The sequence below is a fragment of the Agelaius tricolor genome, unplaced genomic scaffold, assembly GCF_023055355.1.
Source record: "Agelaius tricolor isolate 1412-34295 unplaced genomic scaffold, bAgeTri1.0.p SCAF_15, whole genome shotgun sequence".
Lineage (NCBI taxonomy): Eukaryota > Metazoa > Chordata > Aves > Passeriformes > Icteridae > Agelaius > Agelaius tricolor.
The window spans coordinates 12,568,445-12,596,095 of NW_027269275.1; the positions used below are offsets into that span (position 1 = coordinate 12,568,445).

The following is a 27,651-nucleotide window of genomic DNA, read 5'->3' on the forward strand; positions in this document are numbered from 1 at the left end:
CTTGGGTGACCATCTGCACAAGTTTTCTCTTTGTTTAACTTTTTCTGGAGAGTAGCTCCAGTGAATTATTTCCTTAGAACTAGATTTAGATCCAATGCTGTGATCTTCTCATTTACCATAATGTAGAAATCTGCTATTACTACATTCCCAGTGATTGCATAGCCTAAAGTGGAGAGCAAAAACAGCCACCAAGAGAAAGGGTTGTGGCAAATAACTGCAACAGAAATCAGAGCTAAAATGCTTATTTGTGTGACTATTTACCATGGATCCAAACTAGCAGCTAGATATGAAATAACCTCAGCCTCACTTCAACTCTCTTGGCTGAAAGCAAAATAGGACAAAAGTACAACATTCAAAAGAAATCCTACACTCACTCTGTTAGGTAAGAGTCACTAGAACCTGTGAGTCAACACACTTTTATTTAACAGAAGACATCTTCCAGTGTGCTGGGGTTGGGGTTTTTTGTTTTTTTTACAATCAGTTCAGAAACTACATGTCACTACAGCATGCAGAAAAAAAATGTACAGGAAACACTTTAGGGCTTTTTATTTAATATAATATGAAGGAGGAAGATCCCATTTCTCGTGAAAGGTAACCATAAAATGACAAATTAAGGCCTTGAAAGAGCCCGAAGCATTATTGTACCTTCTCATTCCCACTGTACTTTACAGGTATCTGGTCTAGAATTCTCTAAATGAACTGCTACATCACAAGAAAATCAAGCGTCCTTTAGTCCTTTGTGTCTGTAACTGGTCAGATTTTTTCTCCTGCCACAGGAGAAATTTTTCGGTTTTAATAACAAATATTAGTTGATGGTGGTGGGCACTAATGAAATACAATAGAACTGTGTATCATACAAACATACTTTCATTTGGACTTGAATTTAAATGATGTCTCGAAATAAGTAAACCAAATCAACTGATGAAGTAATTCTTCAATATCCTCCAAAAGCATTCTGTTACTCACTTACTAGTTTCCTTTGGGAAAACCACATGTTGTGATGGCTGTGCATATGAATACTGGCAGCTTCCCGAACAGTGCACAAAGTTAACCTGATCACCTGGTTCTGAAACTCTGCTCTATTCTTTCAATCTGCCTTACACACAGCAGCTCATTCACTCTGCCTTAATGGCCTCAAGGTAAGCCCCTACCAGGGAATGCCTGGCAACCTGAATCAACCTCCATTAGGCAAAGGTTTATTAATAGAGTCCATTCCTGGGAGACCTGTCCTTTTCCGGGCTGCAGTCTCTATTTTCCGTACCAGGTCCACGTCCCACCGATGGGTGACAAAACTAACCACAGTTCCGGGTGTCTTGCTCCCAACCCGGCCAACTCTCCCGGCACGGTGCAGGTAGTCCTGCAGGGTGTCTGGGAAGTCATAGTTGACCACCAGCTGCACACTGCTGGTGTCCAGCCCGCGCGAGGCAAGGTCAGTGCAGACAAGGACAGACACATCACCCCTCTGGAAAGAGGCAAAGATGCCGGCTCTAGCAGCCGCCGACATCTGCCCCTGCAGCCTCAGGTGCTTGATTTTGTGGTCGTCCAGGATATAGCCCAGCCAGTTGACGGTGCTGGCACTGTTGCAGAAGATGAGAACAGCCCCGCCTGACGATGGGCGCTCCTTGAGCAGCTGCAGCAGTTCGGGCAGCTTGTCCCGGCCTTTGAGGCGGACAAACTTCTGCTGGACGTGAGGCGGCAGGCGGTGCAGGCTCTGCGTGCTGAGGGTGACAAACCGGCCCACGTCAGTGAACTTCGCCAGCGTCTCGCTGAGCCCCGCGGGGAAGGTGGCTCCGACCACCACCACCTGCGTCCTCTCCTCGTCGGGACCGGCCGGCCCGGGAGCGCCGGCGGCCAGAGGTGCGTGTGCCAAGATCTCCTCCAGCAGCTCCGTGAAGGACTCGTCCATCAGCGAGTCCGCCTCGTCCAGCACCATCCAGCGCAGCCTCTCCAGGGCCAGGAAGCGCCGCCGCAGCGCCTCCCGCAGCGCGCCGGGGGTGCCCAGGAGCACGGCGGGGCCCGGCGGCGGCGCCCGCAGCTGCCTCCGCAGCCCGCCCGCGGCCCCGCCGCCCGTGAGGCCGCGCACCGCCAGCCCCGCGGGCGCGCACAGCGCCGCCGCCACCGCGCCCACCTGCGCCGCCAGCTCCCGCGACGGCAGCACCACCAGCCCGCGGGGCGCCGCCGGCCCCGCCGCCTCCGCCGGCGCCTCGGGGCGGCCGAGCAGGCGCTCCAGCAGCGGCAGCAGGTACGCCAGAGTCTTCCCGCTGCCCGTCTCGGCGGCGCACAGCGCGCTGCGGCCGCGGCGCAGCGCGGGGATGGCGAGGCGCTGCACGGCCGTGGGCCGGCCGATGGAGAGCCGCTCCAGGCCGGCCAGCAGCGCCGGCTGCAGCCCCAGCTCGGCGAAGGTCGGGCCCTGTCCCGCCTCAGTCGGCGGCGCCTGTAAGGCGGGAGCCGCCTGCTGCGAGGGCTCCAGCTGGAAGTAATCCCCGTAAGCCTTCCGGTGCTTCCAGCCCGCCGACACCAGCGGCGGCTGCTCCCAGCGCCCCACGGTCTGCCAGCGGGGCTGGCTCAGCTCCGGCCGCCGGCTCCGCAGCAGCAGCTTCCCAGAACGCGGCGGCGCCGCCGCCTCCCGCTGCTCCCGCCGCCGGCGCTGCGCGCCCCGCAGCAGGCGCTGCCGCAGGGCCCAGGGGACGCGCACCACGGCCCCGGGGGGCTGCGGGCTCCCCGCCGCCGCCGCTGTCCCGCTGCCCGCCGGCCGCCGCGGCAGCAACAGCGGGCGGGCGAGCGCCGGCCCGGCCCTGCCCAGCGCCATCGCGGTCCCCACGTGGGGCGGCGGCGCTGCCCGATGACGCCTGAAGCAGGCGCTGGCCCCGGTTCTCCCCGCCCCGCGGAGCCACGGCGGAGCCACGCGAGGAGGGTGAGTGCGGTGGGCGCTGCCACTCCCTTCTTTCGCCTTTTTGCGCCGCCGGCTGAGAGCCTTCCCCGCGCCGCCACCGCGGGAGCAGTCGCGGTCCTGAGGGGCTCTGGCCGGGGCGGCGCGCGGCCCCTCGCTCGGGAAGAGCCCGGGGGCGGGGAGCAGCCCCCGGCGCCCTCACGCTGGTGAGCCCGGTCCCCGCTGCCCGGCCAGCCCCTCACACCTGGCGGGGCACCCACCGCCCCTTCCCGGCAAAGGACGCGCCTGTGTTTGCGGGTGGGAAATGACACTCCGTGGCAGTGCCCCGGGCTCTCTCTTTCAGGTGGTACAGCAACGGGAATGACGGTGAACACACCGCTGTGCTTCAGCGGAAAGAAGATCCTGGCTCCGATGGTGCGAGTGGGGACGCTGCCAATGCGGCTGCTTGCTCTGGACTATGGTGCCGATATCGTGTACTGCGAGGTATGGAGAAGGAGCAGATGAGGCGGTTTTATCTGACAACATTGTTATTAAGAAAAGTACAAAATGGAATTTTTTCATTTCTCTTGTTCTTTTTACACGTAGTTTTCCATTAAAAACGAGGAAAGAAGAATCTCTATGTCTTGAGGCATTTCTCTGAGCCATTCTCAAGTTATGGCACATCCATATTTTGAGGCTGTTCAGTAACTTCAAGTAATTTAGACAAAACATCATAACAGTTTCCTCAAGTTGTACTTTTATTTGCATTTGGGGGGGGTTAGGGTGTTGGGGTCTTTTTTTTGTATTTTGTTTCAGTAGAGTCAGAACTTTGAAGACTGACTTCATGTCTCATGTGGTTAGTTTCGCTGTGCCTCCATGTATTTCACTCTAAGCATTGTTCTCCTTGCTTCTTAAACACTTTTTTTTAAGCTGCCTGAAATTGAGGTGTGGGGTCTTCAGCACAAGAACTATGTGGACCTGTTAGAGTGGATCCAGAGAGGCCACAGTGCTGATCAGAGTGCTGGAGCACCTCCCCTACAAACACAGCCTGAGAGAGCTGGGATTGTTCTCTCTGGAGAAGAGAAGGCTCTGAGGAGACCTAGTTGAACCCTTCCAGTACTTAAAGGGGAGCTTTTAAAAAAGAGGGAGAGGAACGTTTTACAAGGATAGATAGTGATAGGACCAGGGGGAACAGTTTTAAACTAAAGAGAGGAGAGCTTTGGATTAGATATTGGTAAGAAGTTCTTTAACCAGAGGGTGCTGAGGTACTGGGACAGGTTGCTCAGAGAAGTTGATCTCTCTAGATAATTACTTAATAAAACGGGCAATTGTTTAGAGCTGAGTGGCTGAAACAATGCAACTCACTGAGATTTTTCTTATCCTTTCTACTCAGGAGCTGATTGACATAAAGATGCTGCAGTGTAAGAGGGTTATAAATGGTAAGTATGGCATTTCTTTTGATAATACCTGTAAGAAGTCTCTTTACCAGTTAACAGAAAGGGTAATTATTTCTCTGAAGCATTTTTCTAGTGATTATAGTGATGTATCAGTACATATAATCTCACTGAATTGTGTCTAGGGATTTACAGTAAGCTTTTAAAGTGCTACCTTAGACCTGTCTGCTGCTCTAGTTTTAAACTTCCAGTTTGTTTGGACTGCAGTAGAGACAGTTTCCATCAGTTTTTATGTGTTTTTTTAAATGTTAGCTGTTTGTGACATGATAACATACACCCCTTTTAGTCTACTGCAACAAGAAAGCAACACACACAAACATCACTGTTTATCATTCATTTATTAACTTGAAGTCCATGGGCTGGACTTGGAATAATATGATTGTCACTTCAACTTCTTAAAAAGATATCTTTGAGACCTGGCCCTGTCTGAGTGGCATAGAAACAGTTGTTTGCAGTGTCCCTGCTGGGAAACAGAAATTTACTACAAATCTCCTCTCTCCTCCTGCCCCTTCCCAAAAATAATGCTGTTCATTCTGGCTGAGTCATCATTGGGCTTTGATACTTCTCAAAGAACATCAAATTACTTTGATGGCATTTAATTTATATACAAATGATGTAGTCATGTGACTTTTTTTTAGTTTTTGCATTTGTACAGAATTTTTGCCTGTTTTTTATCTCATACAGAAGTACTTGAAACAGTGGACTTTGTTGCACCTAATGACAGAGTTGTTTTCAGAACTTGTGAAAGGGAGAGAGAACGTGTTGTCTTCCAAATGGTAAGAAACCAGATGCTCTTCTAAGAACATAGTTAAGTGAGGTGGTTTCACACCAAAGGTGTTGCAGAATTTCTGAGCTGTTACTACAAAAGAAGATTCTGCATTATAATTCTCCTAAGAGGTGATTGAGATAACCTCTGTGCTCTCCAGCAGCTTGGTTTTGTCAGAGGTATCTTAGGTATTTCTGAACTTATGGATGTGGATATAAATTGTGCTGATGTCTGATCACACACTGAAGTTTTACACTGTCCTGTGAACAGTCTCACTGGAAAGACTGAAAGAGGCAACATTGTTTAGGATAGATAAGAGAGGATTAATGATTGCATTGGCTTTGCACAAATAGGTTAAAGATTCTCTCTGCTGAAGAGAAAATGACAGTAATTTGCTCTTAGAGACCACTCTGTGGAGGACAAGAGATGATGGGCTTGGAGGGAGGGGGAAGCATGAGTGGACTGCATTAGACACTGAAAAGACCTTTTTCAGTGGTAATGTAGCCCTCAAATAAGTTGCTTGTAGAGTCTGTAGAATTGTTACTAGTGGAACTTTTTATGCACATTAAAATAGATATCTGTTGCTGAGGGGTTAAGAACATTTGATGTTGCTGTAGGTGAAGAGGGCAGACAGACCTCTTTGGATCCTTTTTTGTATCACCTTTTGTCATCCAGTGGCTGACTCCACTATGTGCTGTAGGTAAATGTTTGAAGTATCTAGTGTGCCTCTGAGTGGGTTTCTGTCTGTACTAAATGTTCAGAACAAATATAGTTGTACACATGTGCAAGTAAGCACCTTGGTTTTTAATTGATTTGATGATATTTTGTAATTATAAATCTTCTTCTTTTACCAACAGGGTTCAGCAGATGCTGAAAGAGCCCTGGCAGTAGCTAAACTTGTGTAAGTCATCTTCTCTCAGCCCCTTCCCACCTTGGGTTTGCCTGGGATTTTTTGTACAGAGGAATTATTGTAGAAGACAGATTTTTGCAATTGAGAGCATCAAGGTAGCTCTTGATAGAACCAGGAAAAGTTCAGCTGCTTAAATTCTCTGCTGGGATGACTTCTTGCTAGTGCAAGTGTGTCCTTGATCTCTCCAGTATGAATTTCCCTGGGTATTGCACAGCTGCAAGACCAATATACCTGAAAAAGTCCCTTACTGTTTGTGGTTTAAAGCCTCCAGGAATGTATTGTGCAGAAACCACAAGTGGCTCTTAAAAAGGTGGTTTTAAGTCTCCATTTAAATAGATTGAAATTTCAATAGGACTTACTTTAGTGATGAATTTAGTGGTGGATATACTTCATATAGTATTAAGTACATAGAAAGTATTTGAGTATCTGCAGCTTCTGCACAGCACTGATTATTGAAACCTGTGAACAGTCAGATCTTCAGACCATCATTAAGATTTATATATTTAACTTAAATAAGTGAGAAGCTAAAAATTCAGAAGTTCAAGTTTATCTTAAGTTCTCATTTAAGCCTTTATGATGGTGGAACAAATTACCTGGCAAGATATCTGATTCTTGTTCTAATATGCTAAAAAATATTTTGATTTTTCCTTCTCTTTCAGAGAGAGTGATGTGGCTGGTATTGATATCAACATGGGATGCCCAAAAGAATATTCTACTAAGGCAAGTGGATTTTGATTACTCTTAAATGAGCCTTTTCTGTCTTGGAGGTATGGAGTGTGGAATACATGGTCTGGTTTTCAAATTCAAGCAGGAAAGTTTTGATGCAGAGAAAAATTAAATGTTTGTAGTAAACAGAACACTCTAGAAGGTGTCATGCCCTAGTACAGTAAAATAACATAGGCTGTTAAAAAATTAAATTCTTAGAGGCTAGATAAAATGAAGTGTTTAGGATTTTTTAATATTTTTCTGAAGTCATTTATTTGTCGGATGAGTGAAATAAGTTCTGCCTAGCCTTAATAAAAACTGAAATCACAGTTTGTCATCTGAGCAAATGACTGGTAAAATACAGTCACAACTTAGTAATGCTGAATTCAATTCTTTGTCAGTTTTAAATGGGAGTACAATGGATCACTTAAAACCTGGTTTGTTTGTTTGTTTTGTAATAAAGCACATGCTGTTCTAAATTAGTCCTGTATCTGTGACTAGAGCAGAGCAGTCAGACTGGTTGTTAGGACTCTTAAGCCACTTGGTGCAGAGATAAAGGATCAATGAATTGAACCATGGCACTCCATTTTCTTGTCAAATGCTCCAGAGAATTGTAATTAAGCACAAAACACCAAAATATCCATCTTGTACTAGGGTGAAAGATCAGGAGTACAACTGCTGGTGTGTGGTTATTCTCCAACAATAGTTCTGGATCAAAAAAAATTTGTACAAAACAGTTGTTGGCCTCTGCATCTATGTATGCAGATGAAACAGTGTGGGAAGAACAACTAAAATATTAACTTGTTCTTAATTATGTTATGGATGAAAAATGGGAAAATGGATGATTATGTTTGCTAAAAATAGCTTTCTGAAATCCTGTCTGCTCCCTAAAGTGATGAGAGCAAGGTGATCCCTAAATTACTGCTCAATTATTCTGATACAGGTCTAAGAAATGTAGCACCAAGGTGTTCAGTAATACTTCTGTATTTTAAATTTTGCCATTTTTTCCTTAATATGATATTGTGCTTTTGTTGTTGTCTGCTATTAGGCAAAACAATTGAGTTGAAAAATGTGTTTGCCTAGTGGGTAACAGTTTCTCTCTGTTCTCCCAGGGAGGTATGGGAGCAGCACTGCTGTCTGATCCTGACAAAATAGAGTCTGTAAGTATCACCTGGTGGGGCTGGAGCTGCCTTGGGAGGAATTGTGCACTGTGTTCTACTGGCAGCAGGAATGAGTTGCACAGACAACAAACTTGTGATTGCTTGAGTGGAATACTCAGTTTAGTTCACTGGAGTTAAGGTTATAGATAAATATTCCTGACTTAGTTCTTGCCATTATCTGGACTATAAAACTGCTACTTTGGGGGTTTTTTTTCAGTTTAAAAACTTTCAGTGTAGTGGAGTATTTGTGAGTTTTATGTGTCTATGCATGTTTTTTGAAATCAGAGTTCACTGGTCATGCCATATTAAAAGCATTGTTGAAACTCCAGCAGCAGTTAATTGCTCTCTAAAAATCCAGTTCAAATCAACAAAGAAGTGGCAGTAAAAATGTCTTGGACTATAAGTAGTCTTGTGTATCTACTAGATAAAATTGTATATTCAGTTACAGATTGTATATGTCTGTCTAGCATGTAAGATTCTTTATAGAGGAATAGTAAACAATGTTACATTATTCTAATTTCTTTTCAAGAGAGAAAGGAGGAGAGTTTTAGTAATGCCACTGTTGTGATCAGATTTTTGTCTTCTCTTTTTTTTTCAGATATTGACCACCCTTGTTAAAGGAATTTGTAAACCAGTAACCTGCAAAATCCGCATTTTGCCCTCAGTAAGAGCATGAATTGTTGTGCTGCACTGTTCAGCTGTTACTGCTCTGATTTGCTATCAGTTAGAATATATTGTGTTCTAGTATGTTTCACTGTATGCCTGTTGCTGTGAAATAGCACTTGGAACTTACAATTTCTGTTTGGGATGCTGTCCCAGCCTAAATCTGACCTGCAGGGGCACAGAGACTCTGACTGGGGCCTTCTCAGCTTCTATGATAGGCAAGGGCACAGAGGCTTTTAGCCTCTAAATTTCTCAACTGAGTAATTTTTTATGTCATAGAGGTACAAAAGGGTGTAGGACAGCACCCTCAAGCAGCCACTAGATGCTGTTAGTTCCTATTTTTCACATGGGGTAGCCAATAGATAATTGTTTTCTGTTCTTTCAGGCTAATTTTTCTTCCATACTGTTTTCTTGTTCTTGCAGTTAGAACAGCCAGTGAAGTTATGGGGTCTGTCTTTTTCAGGATCTTTTTCCAGACTTTTTTTACAGCTGATGTAGCTTCCTTAGTGCTTCTTTTTTTCTTTTTTTAAGATGAATTCTGTAGATATTTTTAAACCTTATGTACCTTCTCTTTTAAAGACTGATTATTTAGCAATTGGGTATTTAATTACTTCCTAGATACTATGATTGCATATGACCTAAACAGATATTTCAGTAGATGGATGAACTGTACCTGAGCCAGGTTTGTTCAGATGTCATTTATGTTTTGGGATAAACAAATGAAGCTTGTGTGAAAAGAATCAGTCTCAGATCATTTTGGTTCTGAAGTATTAAATTAGAGAACTGGCACCTTTATCCTAGAGGCTCCTCCTTTTTGTTTCAAGCTAATTTTGGATAATGTCATCCATCGGAACAGCAGGTGAGCTTCTGTCTCTGCATCCCTGCCAGCTGGGACATGTTGCAGTTTCCAGACTGAATCTGATATGTTTGGGATGAGCCACAGATATTCCTTCAGCTTTTGAAAAGAAAATTTTGCCTTTTTTTTATTCTCCCTTTCCCTAAAGATGCATAAGATGGGCTAGTGCAGCAGTGTGTCAATTTTATTTCTGCTTTTTAAGAGCATTTACCTCTTTGAAGATATACTGGGCATGTAAGAATATCCTTAGAATTTTTTAGATGCTGGTTAAAATTTTTAAGGCACATCTGAGAGAAATATTTATAGTTGTGTGATTGCATGTTAGGTTGATTTCAGAAGGCATCCTCTTTCTGAAAAGCATTTTAATTACAATTTACAGAGTAGTCATTAGAGAGGACTTGCTAATCAAATGTTCCAGTCATTTTCAATTGACAGTCTGAAAACCTTTGGAAAATATTCTCCTGCTACAGAGTATTATGTTACCTGGTTTGAGAAAGTTTGTAATCTGTAGGTTCAAGGAAGCATTGAAAATGGATTCTTTTTTTCTGCCATAGCAGAAAAAGTAGTTCTTTAATTGAAGTATATATTAAATGGTTGTACATGTTATGTTATTGATGAAAGGCAGGAATCACATCCCTCTTGAGAAAAGAAGACTTCCAGCATTTGTTTGTACAATGGTCACTCGATGATTCCTTTTGCATTGAATTAAAATCATGTCAGACTGTCTTATCCCTCAGGTGGAGGATACTGTGAATCTGGTGAAGAGGATAGAGAAAACTGGCATTGCTGCTATTGCAGTCCATGGAAGGTAAATTGATTTTAGGCAAGAAAGACTTAGATTTTTTTTAGTTTGTTGATGACTGTACCACAGTATGATATGACTGATATGAGTATCCTCTATACACTAAATGTAATATGTGGTTCTGATTTCAGCTGTTAACTGAATTGGTGTTCTAGGAAATCAAGTCAGTAATTAGGGAATTAAACTGCTTTCTGCTCTTTTCCTAAATATTTTTTCTCAAAGACCAAATAAAATTAAGATTATCTTGCATACTTTGTATCTAAAATATCAAATATATAAAATAAATAAGCTGAAACAAATATATCCTAATAATCCTTGTGTCATGTCTGCTGTGGTTTAGAGATCTTATAAATTCCACAGGAAATTTTGGTCTTGTGTTGTTTTTGGCTTTTTTTTGTTGGAAAGGAAGAAGGAGGAGAGGCCTCAGCACCCTGTCCACTGTGATGTGATCAAGGCCATATCTGAAGCTGTCTCCATTCCAGTAATAGCAAAGTAAGTTGGACTAATTAACTCATGCTGGTCAGATGCCTGTACTTAAGATTTCCAAGTGCAGGCAAAGGAGGCATGGTTAATTATATTTGTGTTGTTAATTTTTAGTGGAGGATCTCATGACTTCATTAAGGAATATGCAGACATTGAGACCTTCCAGAAAGCAACAGCTGCCTCATCAGTCATGATTGCTCGTGCTGCCATGTGGAACCCCTCTGTCTTCAGAAAAGAGGGATTTTGCCCCTTGAAGGATGTCATGCAAGATTACATCAAATATGTATGTTTTTATGAAGATCTTACTTGTAAGATCATTGTTTAGAATTGTTAATCCAAATTTTACTGCAGTATCTTAACTCCTCTTAATTTCAAAGATTTCGTTCTGGGGATATTTTAACATAGTGCATGTTACATGATCCTTGCAAATCAATCCCTGCTTCCTCTGTTTGATTTTGTTTAGAAATCTCTATGCAGAAAACATCCTTTTTAGCCCTTGTTTCCTGGGAACATTTATGAGGCTTACCAGGCTATCTAAAAATGTAAAGAAATCTAAAAATACGTAGTCCAACCCTTTTGAAGTCACAGTTGTACAAACTGAGCAGATTATTGTATACAGTATACAATATTGAATTTACAACATTGAACAGAAAGGTGAAAGAGTATTAAAGAATCAGTTGTTCCTAGATTCACTTTTAGAAATCAATTACTTTTCACAAATATGGTCAAGAAATATTCACAGTAGGAAAGCAAAGGGGATCATTTGCCAATAAAGTAATTTTACTTTATTGGCAAATTCCTGTATTGTAGTACTATAGTTCCATTTGCCAAGTCACCTAATGTATAAAGTTTTATCCATTATTTAAAAGAAAAAATTTTAATGTCATAGGAAATTAGTCAGAAATCTGAAGTTTGATCGTGTCATCAATTCAAATTCCTTTTTTTAATTTGAGCTTGCTATTAACGAGTTACTAAAATATCAGTGCATTGCTAGTCAATGATGTAAACAGGTCAACTCTTTCTTCAGAAGTGTATGAGTCAGTTGAACTTTAGGTGGTGAAGTCGTGCCAAAATAATCAGATTATAGTCACATTCATGGGTAGTGTTGAATATGTTACTGAGGAAACTGCACTGTGGCTTGCCTTTCAAAAATGATTGGGGAAGTCATCAAGACACCATGTGCAGTATATAGGATAAATTTGTTTGGTGTGGTTTTGAATTCTTTGTCTCTTTCCATCAGGCAGTGAGATATGACAATCACTACACCAACACTAAATACTGCTTGTGTCAGATGTTGAGAGAACAGTTGGAAACTACTCAGGGTAAGAAGCTGCACGCTGCACAGTCCACACAGGAGATCTGGTAAGCATGGACTTCAGAAAAAGAGTTGTACTCTGTCAAACTTGCACACCCCTTGTCTGTCTAGCACTGCCTGGCATTTCACACTGTCAGGAGAAGTTACAAAAACCCCCAAAATAACCCCCAAAAATCCAGATGGGAGATGTGAAATACCAGAGTAAACTTTTTCAGGTTTCCTCCATGCTCAGATGTTAAATCTTTAACCCTAAAACTCTCAATATTCAGCACACTCATTTGAGTGGTGCTTCACTGAGTGACAAGCATTTATCCAGTATTTGCATGAAGTGATTAAGAAAAATTTCAGCTTGTCTGACATTTTGTGGAACTTGTCTTCTTCCAAGGATTTGATTTAGCTTTCCCACTTGCATGTGAGGTTTGTAATGTTACTGGAATATTTGTAACGTATTTGTTTTAAAATGAACACTTAGAAACACAGAAACATGCATCAGGGTTGTCTGGTACTTAATTGTAATTTTTTGTGCTGCTTTTTATTCCTGGAGCACCTTAAGGAATGATGGCAATCTTTTTGAGGACATATAGTAGCTTTAAAGAATCTTATCATCCTGCATATCTGAAACAGACTGGATGAAATTTCTCAGTGGGAGAGACAGAAATGAAAGAACAAAAATTTTGGGAGAAACCATAAAATAGGCAGATGAATAAAGAATTAGCACTGATTTAGGAGAATTCAGGTTTGGACACATTTCAAATGGAACAAAAAGCTCTGAGCTTGCATGTGTCATATTCATGTTGTGTGTTATAATTATCTTCCTGATAGAAGGGAGGGGCGGAGTCTCCTTGTTTTTTATAAAATGAACAGTCTGAAACTGTTTGATATCTAATGTGTATGAAAATGAATAGCAATGTTGAAAGCTTGAAATATTTTGAAAAAGAATGTATTGGTTTCTAGCAAACCCTACTCAGCATTCTGTTATCGTTCAAAATGAATGGAAATGCCTGCAATCCTTTTGCCATTTTATTGCTTTTTACCAATTTTGGCTTTCTAGAAATAATTCTGTCCATGATTATTACGTTACAGTACAGTGAAGGGAATTTGTATTGCATATATAAAGGGAGCTAGACTTCATTATTCTTCATGGAGCAGTGGAATCCATGAACAACATTTAAACTTTGCAAGTTACTTTTCACTTGGGCAACTTAAAGGATTTAACTTGTTTTAGTATGCTAACAGACTGTCTATTTTGATTATAGATTTTGAGTTTAGGAAAAAAAATAAAGTATAGATTAGAACTCAAATCTTTTGCAACTTCAGTAAAGTCTTAGCCCAGAGGGTGGTGGTGTTTTCTGCTGCATGAATAGCAATGCAGAGCATGTAAAATAAATACTGTAAGTAACAGTTTTACACAGGTAATTAGAGGTGTCACAGTTCATACACATAAACACTGGATAGAGATCTAGTGTAAAGTTATGGGGTTTATGTGCTATGCCTAACAATTCTTTAGGGGCTTCCAAAATCAAGCTCTCTGGTTTTGTACATGTGATGCAATACCAACTTCAAAATGGGCTAAAGCAATGTGTGTGCAGGAGAGGGGGACAGAGAGAGCCATTTGGAAATTTATGAAACTATTTTCTGCCAGCAAACTTGGTCTTTTAACCCCTGTTCTGAACAACCTGTTTCATGTCCAGATAACTGAGGAACATTCAGTTTTTAAAATGCACCAGTTTATCTTCAGACAATTATAGTGCATAATTCTGCTGTCTCCTGGTGGTGAGGATGGGTTACAGCCATTTGAGCTTTAACCTCAGTGCTGAATGCAAGAGAACAGCCTGCTGCTCTTCCCACAAAACATTTGCATAGCAGTATGTAATAAATTGCCTTCCCTTAGAAGAACATAAGTTACTATTTTTCAGCTTCATTGCTTTTTTGCTTGGAGCATTGGAGATGGCTTTGTGGGCAGAATCCATTTTGTCATTGAGCAGTCCTGTATCAACCAGCATCTTCATAACCAAAAGTAAAAGTTTCTTTTATGCTGCAGGTTTTATTGCCATTATCATCTGCAGAAAATCAATAGTCTCAGTTTTTCAAAGTAGATCCAGCCTGCCATGAGTTTGAAATTTGAAAGGGTTTGAGGCTTTTGCCTTTGACTAAAATCCTGGTTGCTGCTTCTCTTTATTTGGGTTGTGAATAATACTCTAAAGTCAGAAAATCTGAGATTTTGAGGGGTTTGGATGCTATAGTGTTTATTGCTTATAGTATTTTTAATTACTATAATTAGAAGAAGATTCTTTTTCTTACTTTTTCCTTGTATTGCCCTTGTGGAGCTGATGCACCAGGAGTCACACTGAGATGTTTGTTTGCTGATTCATCCAACTGCAAGTTATTAAATGAACTCATAACTTGAACATTGCAGGACCTGTATTTCTGACTGATTCTGCCTGCACTTCCAGGCTACAAGTTGCATATGTAGTGCTGGAAATGAGAACATCCTTTTCCTACTTGTAGCTCAATGTAATGTCACTGTGCAGAATGCAGCCACACTTCCACTTCTTTCTCTGTCCTCTTTAACATATACTGTAAACACAATTGATTTCTACATTTTCTTTCTCTGTCATAATGTGATTCAAAAATGTATAAACTGATCTCTAATATAAAGGAATTCTGTTTGAATAGTGAAGCCTTTGAAATGGGTGACTTCTATGAAGAAACCACAGCTATTTTTGAAGCAAAGAAAACCTCTGTAGAAACCAAGGTGCAAGATGAAGATGACCAAACAGAGGATCCAGATGTAATAAAAATGGCTGTTAGATTTGACAAGTAAGTATGCAAATCAAGATTTTCACTTTCTCGCATCTCTGAATAATAACTGTGAGGCTGACAGTGTCTTAAGAGTTTTTTGAAAATGATGATTTGCAAAACAGCACTTACTGGGTGAATTCCTATGAAGCAGTAAGTGAACATCATTCATAATCACCACTTTTCTTGTGCCATTGGGGTGTTGTAGATGTTCTTTAGTTCCAGGCTTCCTGAGACTGCTTAATTCTCTCACTTAACTTGTTGAAAGTGCTGAGTGCTCTAAAAGAAAATTAAAAAAATAACATCTCCATGTAGAAAAGTGTGTTACAAATATAGAGTTCAGTTATTTTTAGTGAAACTTGTCTAAAACATAATTTTTCTATAAAAAATACTGAAAAAAATTCTTAATACTCTTCTAAGCAGAGAACACGCTCATCTGAAGTCTTCTAAATGTGTTCCACTCATAAGTTATTTCTTGAAAAATTAATTCATGGAGTTGAATTCTATTTTATATAATTTTTAACTATAATCTCTGAAGCCTGTAGAATTGCTGTTACTTTCCATGTTAAACTCGTGTTTGCTGGTTTTGCTAATAGGCCTCTCAAACAGCTCAAGAAGAGTGTGATATGTAAAATCCTCCACAAATGCAGTCATAATGCTTTAATATTAAGAGGATATATTACCTGACTCCTTGAGAACTGAATACAGATTTTTTTACATTTTTTTTCTGCCATGTGTGAGGGTCTGTAATTCTTTGTCAATAACAGAATAAATTCCTATGTTTTCTATGCTTTTTTCATTTGATTTCTGCTTCATAACAGAAGCAGCTTCTCCTTTTTTCTACTAGTGTTTACTTGGTGATTATAATAAGCAATAGCAAACTGTATCTTTCATCTCTATCACATATTTAGTTAGAATCTCCTTTCTGCTAAGTGTGTCTTTTCTAGCTATATCACTACAGGATGTAAATATTCAGGAAAACTTTGGATTTTATTTTAGATGTTTTGTCACACCTATTACTTGAGCTATCTAATGAAGAAGAAGAAGCATCTTCTTCATAATTTGAGCTGTAAAATTACACTTCAGATAACTGGTAGAAGTAATACAAAAAGCATCACTGTCTTTTTAAAATAGAACTTTGTGCACAGTTGTTGACAACAAATTTTTCTGTCTAGGCGAGAATATCCACCACAGATCACTCCAAAAATGTATCTTCTGGAATGGTGTAGGAAAGAAAAGCATCCTCAGCCTGTTTATGAAACTGTGAGTCAATGAAACACTCTTTCAAACCTCTCCCTCTGCCTTGTATATGAAATTAAGTATTTTAGGACTCAAGGCAGTGAGAAATTCTGCTTCAGCTTTCTGGTGTAGCTCTTTCAGAAAGCAGCTGCAGAAATGGTAATGGCTTATTTTATTAGAAAATAAAAAATCCAAAGTCAGGCCTTCAGTCTGCTTTTGATTGATTTTTGAAAGAAGTTACTGTAACTTTCTGGTCATTATATAGGAGCCCATGACTGACTTTCTTCTACTACTTCTGTGAAGTAAAGAATTAAGTCTTGGAATGTTTTCTCTGTTGTTGCACACTGTTACAGATAGGAGCTGTATGTGACAGGGGCACCTGTTTGGTTACATGGGAGCATTATTTGATTACTTTTTATTTTTGTAAAGCAAAAATATCTATAACTTGGACAATTTCTTAATTTTTTAATGTTGTATATGTATGGTGAAATTTGTGGTGTGAATTAGAGTAATTTTAAAGTTACGTTACTTGTTATCCTTGTCTTTATAAATATGAAGGAATGTTGATGATGTTGTTTCTTCTGTAAATTACATGACCGGTTTTTGACAACCCCTTTCCTTTTACTTCTTTTTTTCTACAGGTTCAAAGACCATTGGATAGGTTATTCTGTTCAGTAGTGACAGTAGCTGAGCGAAAATACCGATCAACTCTGTGGTAAGCCATCCTTAATGGGTTTTTCAGCTGGATTTTTGTTTCTGAAATGTTGCTTAAAATCTTGTATTAAAAGGATATTTCAGTTTATTCCAGTTGGCTTTGATAAAGGTCCACTAAAAGCTACCTCCTAAAGCTACTTCTAGGAGGGAAAAAGGATAAAGAACTTCTGAGAATTTAATGTGACAAGAGGAAGTAAGCACTGGCGTAATCAAGTAAAGTTAACAGATTTTAATTCACTTTGTGTTAGTCCACAAGCTGTATTGGAAGGGGAGCAAATAGGTGACCCAGTTCCATTCTGTATGTGATGAGTGCAGAAAGAAGCCAAGGGAGGCAGAGGGGAATGTTGGAGCAGGTTATGTCTTCAGCCACTGCAGCAGATCCATTCCAATAAGAAGTCAGGACTAAGTGTGTATTCAATGAAGCAGAGGACAGTGCACTGAGTTCTTGGAGATCACAGTTAATTAGCAGCTCCATCCAGGCCTGCTCTAAAGTTTATTGATGGTATTTTATATAATCATCTATTAATACCAGAGTTGATTTGAGGCATTTGCACTTAAGGGGATCTTGATTTAACTGCAAAGCTAGAGCTCAGCATTGAACATTTTAAACAGGACAAGCACACACAACTGCTTTGCAGCCTTCCTGTTCAGAGACTTTAGGAAGTTATGCTTAGCTGATACGAAATTTTGAGAAGAAAACGTTTTCAAATACTGACTTCCACAAATGTGTGATGGGCAGTCTTTCTCAGAAGTGACAGAATTTTTATTATTACGGAACAGTTCCTGCTTTTGTCAGCATCAATGAACTTGTACAGCTGGCAGAGAATGTACTTACCCCTGAGCCTCTTTCAAGAAAAGTGATCCTTCATGACTCAGTTTTGTTTAGTGATCAGATTGGTAAAAGCTTCCTTTCTGTGGGGCAAACACACATTGGCTGTGTACCTGTGACATGGAGAGTGTTCAAGAGACAAGCCCTGATAGAGACAGATTTTCTAGGAATATTGCATCAGGAGTGATGCATCAACACTTGACACCTAGCAAGATTGAAATAATTTCTGGAACTGACCTGGTTTGTTTTTCTGCTGTGAGATGACTACAGATGCTGTTTGTTTCATGATGTTGCATCAGAGACAGGAAATTGTCTCTTGGCAGTGTAGAGACCTCAGTTTCTACTTTCACGTGTGCTCTGTGTGCTTGCTCTTCAGGGACAAGTCCAAGAAACTGGCAGAACAGGCTGCAGCTATTGTGTGTCTGAGAGCATTGGGTGTCCCAGAGGGAAAGCTCTGTGAGGGAGAAAATCACCTGATTAACAAACGCAAGAGGGGGGACCAGGAGCCCTTGATTAGCAGAGACCATGGAGAGGACCTTGCTGAGCCTTCCCATAAAAAAGCCAATTTTATTGAAGAAACTTCTGACATGAATGTGCCGAAGATGCCACGATAGCATGGAATTAATGGAAATTAGAGGTTTCATGCCTATGCAGCTACAAATGAGCTCCTGTTTGTATATCTTGCTGTTCACATTTCATTTGGATTCTCTCAGAGACAGATAAATTTCCCAGTTGTAAAAAAAGCCACTGAGATGTTTACTGTTCACCACTCACTGTCCCTATGGTGCCTTTCAGACGATAATTAGGAACTTGATTTTAAACAACATGGAGAAGGTAATCCCAGTAATAAAACTTTTTTAAAATATCAGGTATTTTCAAAGCAACTTTGTCATTGGTTTCATTACTTGTTTTTTTATTTTTAATAAGTCTACAGTGTGCGGGTAAGAGATGTATTGATACATCATCCACAAACAGAGGAATCTGTGTATTGGAACTGTGTAGTTAATCAGAAAAATCAATGTAGGAAAATAATTAGTAGCAAAGTAGACATGTTTGTGTCAATTGAGTTTTATGCATGTTTTGCAAGCTTTGTTTACACCCCTCATGTATCAAGAAAAAGTTTTTTTGTGGAAAGAAGGACTTAATTGTAAGACAAGCATTAAAATAACATTCTTCTGTGATAACTTCTACTACATTTTACCTTCAGAAATAGGCAGTAGAATGAATTGTCCTTTTCTGGTCTTAGGTGTTAACAATTGTGTCTTTCCAGTAAGGAACTGGAGCCAAGCCTGGTAGCACTGACTTTGTTGAATGAAGGTCCTTTTTGTCTTTTGAACTTGAAAATCCTCGTAAATGTCTACAAGTAGATTACTTGCAGTAATGGCCACCCAAATATGGCCTTCTATGTTCTTGAAATGTGACCTTGTTTGTCTCAGCAATCAGCTGTTGGAGATACAGGGGTCTTGGTCAAAGTAAACTGTAAGTAAATGCTGTGTGCCAGGAGAGGATACAGACCTTGTCTAATTCATGACAACTCATCTGAGCTTGTCTGATTCAAATTAGAGTTCTGAATCTTCAAAAGAATGACAAAAGAATTCGGAGAGATCTGTTATTAGCAGTTTATTGAAACAGTGGCTTAGTTTCCCTCAACAGTGTGGGGGATCTTGAGGTCATCAGCTCTGGTCTGAAAACAAAATGATGGGGATGTATCATGCCATGATCTCTAAAGTACTTTGTATAAAGAATGTACAAGATATAATTCATTTGGCTGTAATTCATAAAGAATCTTTCTATTTAAAAATTTGATTCTTTTCCTCAAGTGGTAGTGCCACATTAAACCATTATTTTAAAAAGGAAAAACAATATCTCATCAGACAATACTCAGGGTTGTGAAGTTAAAATGTTTGCTGTTTAGATTAATCAACAGTAAATCTATACAGTCTAGGAAGGAGGAAGTTTTTCTTGTTCAATTTGTACATTACAGTAAATGCACTTTAATATGTTTGATATCATTTTAGTGCTACAACTTTACTCTGAAGCACTAAAAAAATTTGCAGTATTAATCAGAAATTTCAGTAGTAGCCCTTTTCCTATTATAAGTTCTATCTGGATATCTTACATTTGTCAGAACTATTTGAAGCCACAATAATAAAGAAAAAGTAATTTTTAGGTCCTGCTACCAGTGTGATTTGCCTGCTCTAATGTAATAGAATCATGGAATGTTTGAGTGTGGAAAGGACCTCTGGAGACTGCGTGGTCCAAACCCCTTGCTCAAAGCAAGGTGAACTAGGGCAGGTTTCTCAGGACTGTTTCTAACTGGGTTTTGCACATCTTCAAGGGTTGAGACTCCACAACCTTTCTTGGCAACTTGTTCCAGTGTTTGAGCACCCTTAAGGTAAGCAAAAGTGGGGGTTTTTTCCTTCTTCTACATGGAATATCCTGTATTTCAATTTGTGCCCATTGCCTCTTGTCCTGCCACACAGAAGGATCTGGCTTAGTCTCGTAATCATTGTCTGTCTAAAATGAAAATTGAATCTTTGGGTAATACAGGTGGTGGTGCCTAAAAGTACAGGGTGGACTTGTATGGCAGCAATTTCTGTGGATCAGTGGGAGTTCCAGTGGACTGGGATGAGTTTATAGATAGGTCAGCCATGAGAAGCATGTTATTTCGTTTTTTGACCCAGAAAATCCCAAAAAATTACTCAGGAGAAATTGTTCTGCTGACTTGAACTTCTTACAGAAGGATCATTGAATTTAGGAGCCAAGACTTCATAACAGTATTTGTACCTTGGGGATTTTATTTCTGGTATTTTGTCATGTGATGTGAATGTGCCTCTTCCTGCCTCCTTAGTGAGGTACAGCCTGTGCAGACTTTTCATATTGCTTCCTTCAGCCAGTGACTCCATTAATGCAGAGCACAGGTTTGTGGTGAGAGCTTGGTGTTCCAGTGCTCCTGAGAAGGTGTAAATCTTGGGTTCATTTGATCACTGAGCAGATTTCTGCAGGATGCTGTCAAACATTCCCATGTAACTGTAGTTGAAGGTAGATACCTTAACTCAGGTTGCATGAATACCAGCCTGGAGGTGCTTCAGTACACATCTTATATTACAGAATACATGGCTTGGTTGATGGAGAGATTTGGATAAGGCTGGCTGCATAGTTTGCTGTGAGTGAAACAAATTCTGTGTTAACTCTAGCCTGAAAAGTGTGTTTATGAAATCAAATGGGTGCTAAACCTTGGGGGGGATGTTTCTGTTATTAATAACCTCATGTTTTCAAATCCTTCCTGAAATTATTACATGGTTGCCAATGTTACACTTACTTCTCATAGCTCTCTGCAGTGGTTGCACACACTAATGGGGTTGTCTGTGCTGTATCTATGGATAGGCCAAACAGAGCCTGTGAAAATGAGAGTGAGGAGTCACTCTGTTGGAATGAGCTTTTAATGCTAAATATAGAATGGCTGTAATTCTGGCAAATGGCTAGAAAGTGTAACATTTGACACCTTTGATCAGTTTCAGGAAGAACCAAAGAAATGTTGCACTTGAATATATATATATATATATGTGTGTGTGTGTGCTTGCCAGAATGTTGTGATTTAATGGCATTTTGTTACATACTTTCATTCCTTGTAACTCTGTTACAACTAATGTGTGACGACTTTGATCGTTGAATTCGTCCTGACCAGTTCTGCAGATAGGACAACTCTATTTATCATGTGTGTTCCTTTCTCAGCACTGGTGGGAATGTAATTACTTCAGTGACCAGTGCTTTCCTCCTAGAAATCCTTACATTCACATTGCTTTTAAAGAGCAACTGGTTACTGTGTGAGTTTCTGCCGTGCTTCTCATCCCTGCTGTACCTTCCAGAAACAGAAGGTGGCAGGTGTTTTTATTGTTGGCACAAAAATACACTGTCTTCTGCAGTATTTACCAATCCAGCCGTTGCACTTCAACATTCTTGCATAGGGTGGCAATTGAGACCACAGCTGGGTTGCAGGATATTTAGCTTCACTTTTCAGAATATTTTTTTTTTAATTTTAATGCAGTGCGAATATAATACTTGGTCAATACTGATGAAAGCTGTGCTCTATTTTAAGTATTTGCTTAGTGAAAATGTTTCACTGTTAATCCTATGGAACTCTGTGAAGCAACTGGAGGGGTTTTTGTCCCAGGGGTACCATCAACCAACAAAAGAGCATTTGTATTTTTTTTTTACTTGATAGTGATGCTGCAGAGTATTTGTAATGATACCTGCCAAAGTCTGGTCCATGGGTATGGGGAGAAGTGTAACTTGTCCTCCCTGTATTCTGCTTACTAGCAATGTGAATGGGAATGCAGAGATATTTTTACCAGCCTTTAGTGTGGATGCACTCGGTGAGGGTCTACCTCCAGGGCCTTGCAGGCTGGAATGCTTTTTGGAATGTCCCAGGCTCTGAGCCCAGCCCCGCCCTGGAATGTGAGGTTAAATGTTGGCGGTACAAATACAGAGTTTGAATATCAAAATCCTAGAGTTGCCCAGCACTGCAGTTTCAGAAACTGGCAAGTGAGCCACATGTCAGCTCAGCTGCTCTCCAGTTCAAAGAATAAGCATGCCTCGGGTTGCTGGGGAAGGAGGGGGAGGTGGGAGGGGTTTTGTTTTGGTTTGGTTTTCCCTTACCCGTTATGACACGCAGAAGAACGTGCTTTTCAAACACGTCAGCTGGCAAGATTGTGAGAGGTCCCACACAGGTGTTAGCTGGAAAAAGTCTTCATTCACAAAGGCATTTTACTGCCATTCTTTAATCAAACCTAGGAGCTCAACATAATGAGAGCTATTGGCTTTTTAAACAGGAACCTGCTTATATTTGGACTTTGAGTCAAGGAGTGATGAGATGGCCTGTAAGGCTTAAGTTCCATCTGTGCCACTGTGCAGGAGGGCAGTGCTTGAGGCTTTGAGTCAGAGGTGCTGATGACAAAGCTGATGAAAAACATTAAAAGCTAAACATGGAAAGCAAGCCTTTGGTGAGGAGGGAGTGCATCATGCACTGTTAAAAAACACTTCTCTAGGTCAGTTAAGGAGAAGAACTGCTGAGCTCCAGGGGGAGTCTGGTTCTGTCACCCATATTCCAAGGACCTCCAGCCTCAGTGGGGTTTGTGAGAGGAGCCTTAAAATGCCTCACTTGTGTTCACTTCGCTCCCAAATGAAACTGTGTTGCAGGAGCTAATGTGAATCAGCTGTTGAACATCTATCAGTAAAACAAATAAATACTTTTCCCTTGCCCTGGTGTGGTGGGAGAGTCTCTGTTTTCTGTTTTTAGAAAATTGTCTGCAAGAGCACTGTCGTACAAATCTGATACTTTACTCATTTTAACTTAATTTTCCTTGATAAACTCCATATGTTTGTTAATGCTTCAATATGTCATTGTGTTCCTGTTCAGCTGCCTTGAAAAATTATTGCTTGGTGATTGCAACCAATGGATATAATCTATGTACAGTTGTGAACATGCATTTTTTGATGAGTATTCTGTTGCATGGAGCTGGCAGAATTGGATTTGAATACAGATCTTCAACCTGCTTTTTAGCTGGTTTAAAACAGTATAAACACATTCCCTTTACTAGTACTTTTCTTGTTGATTTGCAAACTTCTCTAAGCAGTGTTAGGCTGCTGTGTATGCCTGTGCACTTTCCACTGCCTGTGCACAGGTGTTAGCATGGGTTGTCAGCAGCTGGTCATGGGCCTTCATGTTAAACTTCTTAAACAGAAGCTGATAAAGTGGTTTCCCTCATTGTGGTCAAAGAAAAGTGAGCGTTATAAAGATATTTATCTGAAATTAATCTTTTCTAATCTTAAGCATTGTCAAAGATTGTCTTTGTGAGTAAAAAAAAAAATGAGGCTGTAATTGAACTTCATTGGGAAGCTTCTCACTGACTTACCTGGTTTGGTTCAGTGTATGCTTATTTACTTAAGAAATGGACCTCTGCTGCTCTCTATAAGTTTTTCATGCAGTAAAAGGGGGTTTTTGTTTTTTGGGGTGTTTTTTTTGGTTATTTATGGGGTAGTTTACTGTTTCATTAGCTTTCTGAATTGCTATAAAATTGAAAGCAAAGTTTCTGGCCATCTGTGTATCCATTCTAGTTACATATCCATACTAAATCCCAGGCAGCAAAAAGTTTAAAAGCTGAAGCCATTGTTTTATTTACTGCTGAAATAGAGCCAAATCCTGGAGACCAGACAGAACACAAGTAAACATGTGTGAGTTGAGGCACCTACATGAGCCACAAAACCCATGAGATCTGAAGGGTGTTAAATACAATATGAGACAGTTTCACTTGAGCAGAAGTGTGCATTTATTTCCCCTGTATGGCATACAAAAGGGGTGTTTGTAAGGGTTTGGGTTTTTTTTAGCAGTTAATTTAACATTGTGTATTCAGATCTGTAGGTGGAAGGGAATGGAAGGTGGAGTGTTCACAAGGGCATCAGAATGCTCTGATTTCAGAGAGGTGCAATATTAGGACTGCAGGATTCAGGCAGTAAATCACTGTACAGTTAGACCATGATGCCTACCTGTCACATCAGTGGCATGGGAATTATGTCATGCTGCCCTGTGACATTCTCTTATTACAGCTAATAGCAGCTTTCACGTTTTGCAGTGCCTGAACATGGAAAAGAGATGTAGTTCTTAGAAAGTTTATAGCCTGTAGGCTATAGAAAGACTGCATTATGAATGCTGAATTAATAGGGATTTAATAAATTACCTTCTCTCCCATTAACTTTTATCAGCATGCCAAGTGTTGCAATGTAGACTGTGAAATCAGTGTTGGTTTGCTCACTGGTGTGGGTAACATGCATGACTGTGCAGCATGACCTGAGAGTGCATATCCCATAATGGCAGTGATGCTGGCTGAAGGGACAGAGAGAGAAAAGAAATAAGATTAGTCACTGCTGTCTTTCTGTGCAGTAATACTGGTACAGCATTTACCCATAGATTAAACATTTACCTGTTTTTATTGTGTTTATTTTTAGTATTTAAACTCACTTTTGTAGTAAGATTCTCCATTCTTTGTTAGAGGTAAAGTGTGTAATACAGTGTTTATTGAAAGTGATGCCTTATGCTACAGAAGCAAACACAGCTTCTGTGTTCTCCACAGGATGGAGGGAAGAGTTTCCATTTAACTTCATAGAGAAACTGAAGACAAACAGATTTGATCCACCCACACTTTATTTTCCTCATGCCTCTTCATAAAAAAAAAAAAATCAATTTAGATGAAGAGGAGGTTTTACAGAAAAAGTTGATATATTTTCATGAAAGGAAGAGCTAACCTCATCCTGTTAGAAAACATCTTGCATCTTCACCTATCACTGCCTGGCTGCTATTGTGTACTGTTTTCCTCTCAGCCCAGGCTGTGAATTCATGGGATCACCTGGTCAGAGAGAACATTTCACCCACACAGCTCACTCCTCTCACTTCCCCTGTGCTTTAGAACCCTCCATGTCACTGTACTGACAGTGCAGACTCACAGTGAGCAGTTAATTCTATTCCTTCTTGCATTAGGAATTTTTATTGGCTGTTCTAGGACTGTAACTGAAATTGCTTTTCACTAAATACAACTCAGCCCTTAAAGAAGCCATCTGCAACTTTTTAACAGATTTTGGGATATTGACAAAAACTGATCTTAGCATATTGATGGTACTCTTCACTCAGGTCTGTGTGGGTTGGGAAGAGGGTTTTCAAATGGTAATTCAGGATAGCTTCTGCTCAGTTGTTTTCTTAGCCTTACTAGGCTAAAGTTAGCTTTTGTAAACACCTTTCTTTTCTTCCACTTCAGTATTTAGAGTAGGCATGTCAAGCTGACCAGTCTTTTTAGCTGAACATAAATAGTCACCTTGTTAATCCTGGAATTTCCATTGCAAGCCTTTCTTTACCCATCCCCAGGAGAACTAAGATGAATTTGGGATGCAGCTGTTACACCTGAACAGTATTGTGCAGGTATTGACTTCCATTCAAGAAGATTTTTAGCTGGGGTGACAAAAAAGTACATCAGTTGTTTCCAGTCTTTGGTCTGCAAAGGTTGTTTCTGTAGTAGAGATCATTGAGGTTTGTAGGGCACAGTTGGCAGCATCCAACTGCTGCCAGTGTTGGTTTTCCTTACATTGCTCACTCTCACTGCAGCTGGGATCCTCAAGAACGTGTGTGTACAAAACATCCTGTTGACAAGCTCAGCACAAACATCAGTGGCAGGAAAAGGAAAGGGCACAATTAAAATACTTCTCAGTCTTTTCCAGTATGTCCAGATCAGGACTCGGGTGAGTGCTAAGGGTGTCTGTGGAGTTTGTACAGTTACTGTCTGTAATGTAGCTCATCTCCTGAAAGAATGTAATAATTTTCATTCTTTGGCACTTCTATGCAAATTAGCAGAGAAATTAGTGCCATCAGAACATACAGACCAACAGATGCATTTTTCTGTTATGCTTCCTTGTGATTGAAGAGATGGAACTGGAAAATGTCTGGAAATTCTATCCACTGTACTTCACATTTATTGCCTGCTCAATATTGTGCAGACGAGTTCGTGAGCTTTGCATAGGTATTAAATATATTCTATTCATTTCTATGGATTAATCAATTGATGAACAATGTACAGTATTGAGTTCTGTCAACAACTTGTATCCATAGAACAGAAATACACCCTCAGTGCATGGTGAACTGTTGCAGTTAACACAAAACTTGCATCAAGAGGATCTTCCTTGATAAGTGAGGAAGTGGCATGATCTGTCATTAGCTTCCTTCTAACGAGAAACAGGTATCTGCAACCACATCTTTAGACTCCCACGCCACTGTGGATATCAAGATGTTAAACTTGGTTTATTTTAAAGGTCATCGTGTGAGATCTCATGCACAATTTCTAAGCCATAAACAAAACATAGCTCCATAAAAGGAAAGTACAGATTATCAGAAGTGAGTGAAACTTAACACAGTGTCTAAAAATAGACTCCTACATTACTTTTCTGACTCAAAAACATTGGCAATTTTGCACAGGGTTTGGGGTTTTTTGGTTCATATGAGAAAAAGTTGAGGTTTGTATGGAATATACTGTTATCCTCTGTATGATAGCAAAATCCAAAATAGGCCAAGTGTTGAGTGTATATGGAGTGTCTGCTGTGAAGAATTTACCATCTAGGAGAAGAAATCTGAACAATAGAGCAGACAGGATATAACTACAAAGGGTGAAAGGTAGGGAGGAGCACAAAGCTGACTGACCCATTTTTCACAAGAGTAGAGGAGAAGCTGGAGTACATATTTTTGCATTTTTGTGCTCTGTGGCAAGAATGGATGTGGTGGACTCATGGTATCATCAAGACAAAGGAGAAAGAAAACCATTATACAAAGCAGCTACAAGATTGTGTTGTGGATGAACTGGTGAGCAGAAAGTTAAAATAGTCAGGGATCTGGAACTGGGGTCATATGAAGCAATATTTATGTCAGGGGAAAATTATTTGCCATCTCCATGAGTGCTTTTATTGGTAATTTAGGTATGACTTCAAAATCCTGGATGATGTCCTGAATTCAGATCTACCTACTATATACATGAGAAGTATTGATGTACTTTCTTATATATGAATGTTGACAGGAGATTCTTTAACATGGAAATCAGCATTTTTTCAAGTTTCACTAGTTCACTAGTATAAAGCTTTAGACTGAATTACTTATAAAGATGAAATGCTGGTTGAATTAGATGGATTACAGTAACATACTTTGGATCTAAGTTCTCACAAACTTAAAAGCTATTTAGCTAAGGAATTTTGCTCCAAGCTCTTTTCTGTTTGAAATTTTTTAATTGTGTGCTTAAGAGGAAGGAACTGATATGCAGTAATTCATGGAGACTGCATGAGATTTTTCATGAAATTTATTGTATTTAACTGAGATGGGAGGTGAACTGAAGAATGCCAAAAAGTTAAGGAAGTTGGTACCTGCCCCTGAGTCTTGTAAATGTATTGGAAGGACCCTGTTTGAACTATGTTGCCAGTATATTCTTGGACTAATTATTCTTGAAACAGCACACATTTCTCAGAGACACTCAAAGCTACTAAAAAACCTCTTGTACTGTTG

General features: G+C 40.3%; 2 protein-coding genes across 5 annotated transcripts; one reads left to right on the top strand and one right to left on the bottom strand.

Annotated features, from left to right (window-relative positions):
* Positions 1-522: 522 nt before the first annotated feature.
* On the bottom strand, positions 523-2,809 carry DDX28 (DEAD-box helicase 28). The gene has a single exon (XM_071440420.1). The coding sequence runs from the start codon at positions 2,807-2,809 to the stop codon at positions 1,175-1,177; it is 1,635 nt and encodes a 544-aa protein (XP_071296521.1). The 3' UTR covers positions 523-1,174.
* DUS2 (dihydrouridine synthase 2) lies at positions 2,112-19,733 on the top strand. Of its 4 annotated transcripts, none has more exons than XM_071440418.1 (16): positions 2,112-2,242; positions 3,234-3,373; positions 4,263-4,308; positions 5,008-5,099; positions 5,947-5,990; positions 6,659-6,723; positions 7,821-7,864; positions 8,463-8,528; positions 10,121-10,191; positions 10,591-10,677; positions 10,783-10,951; positions 11,909-12,030; positions 14,660-14,803; positions 15,958-16,045; positions 16,663-16,736; positions 17,941-19,733. In XM_071440418.1, exons 2-16 carry the CDS (start codon positions 3,251-3,253, stop codon positions 18,176-18,178), a joined length of 1,473 nt encoding a protein of 490 aa, XP_071296519.1. In that variant the 5' UTR covers positions 2,112-2,242; positions 3,234-3,250; the 3' UTR covers positions 18,179-19,733. The 4 variants fall into 4 exon arrangements, with proteins under 4 accessions (XP_071296519.1, XP_071296520.1, XP_071296517.1 ...); XM_071440419.1 differs by lacking the exon at positions 2,112-2,242 and adding an exon at positions 2,798-2,914 and having other exon boundaries at positions 5,011-5,099; XM_071440416.1 differs by lacking the exon at positions 2,112-2,242 and adding an exon at positions 2,799-2,914.
* The last annotated feature ends 7,918 nt before the right edge of the window (positions 19,734-27,651 follow it).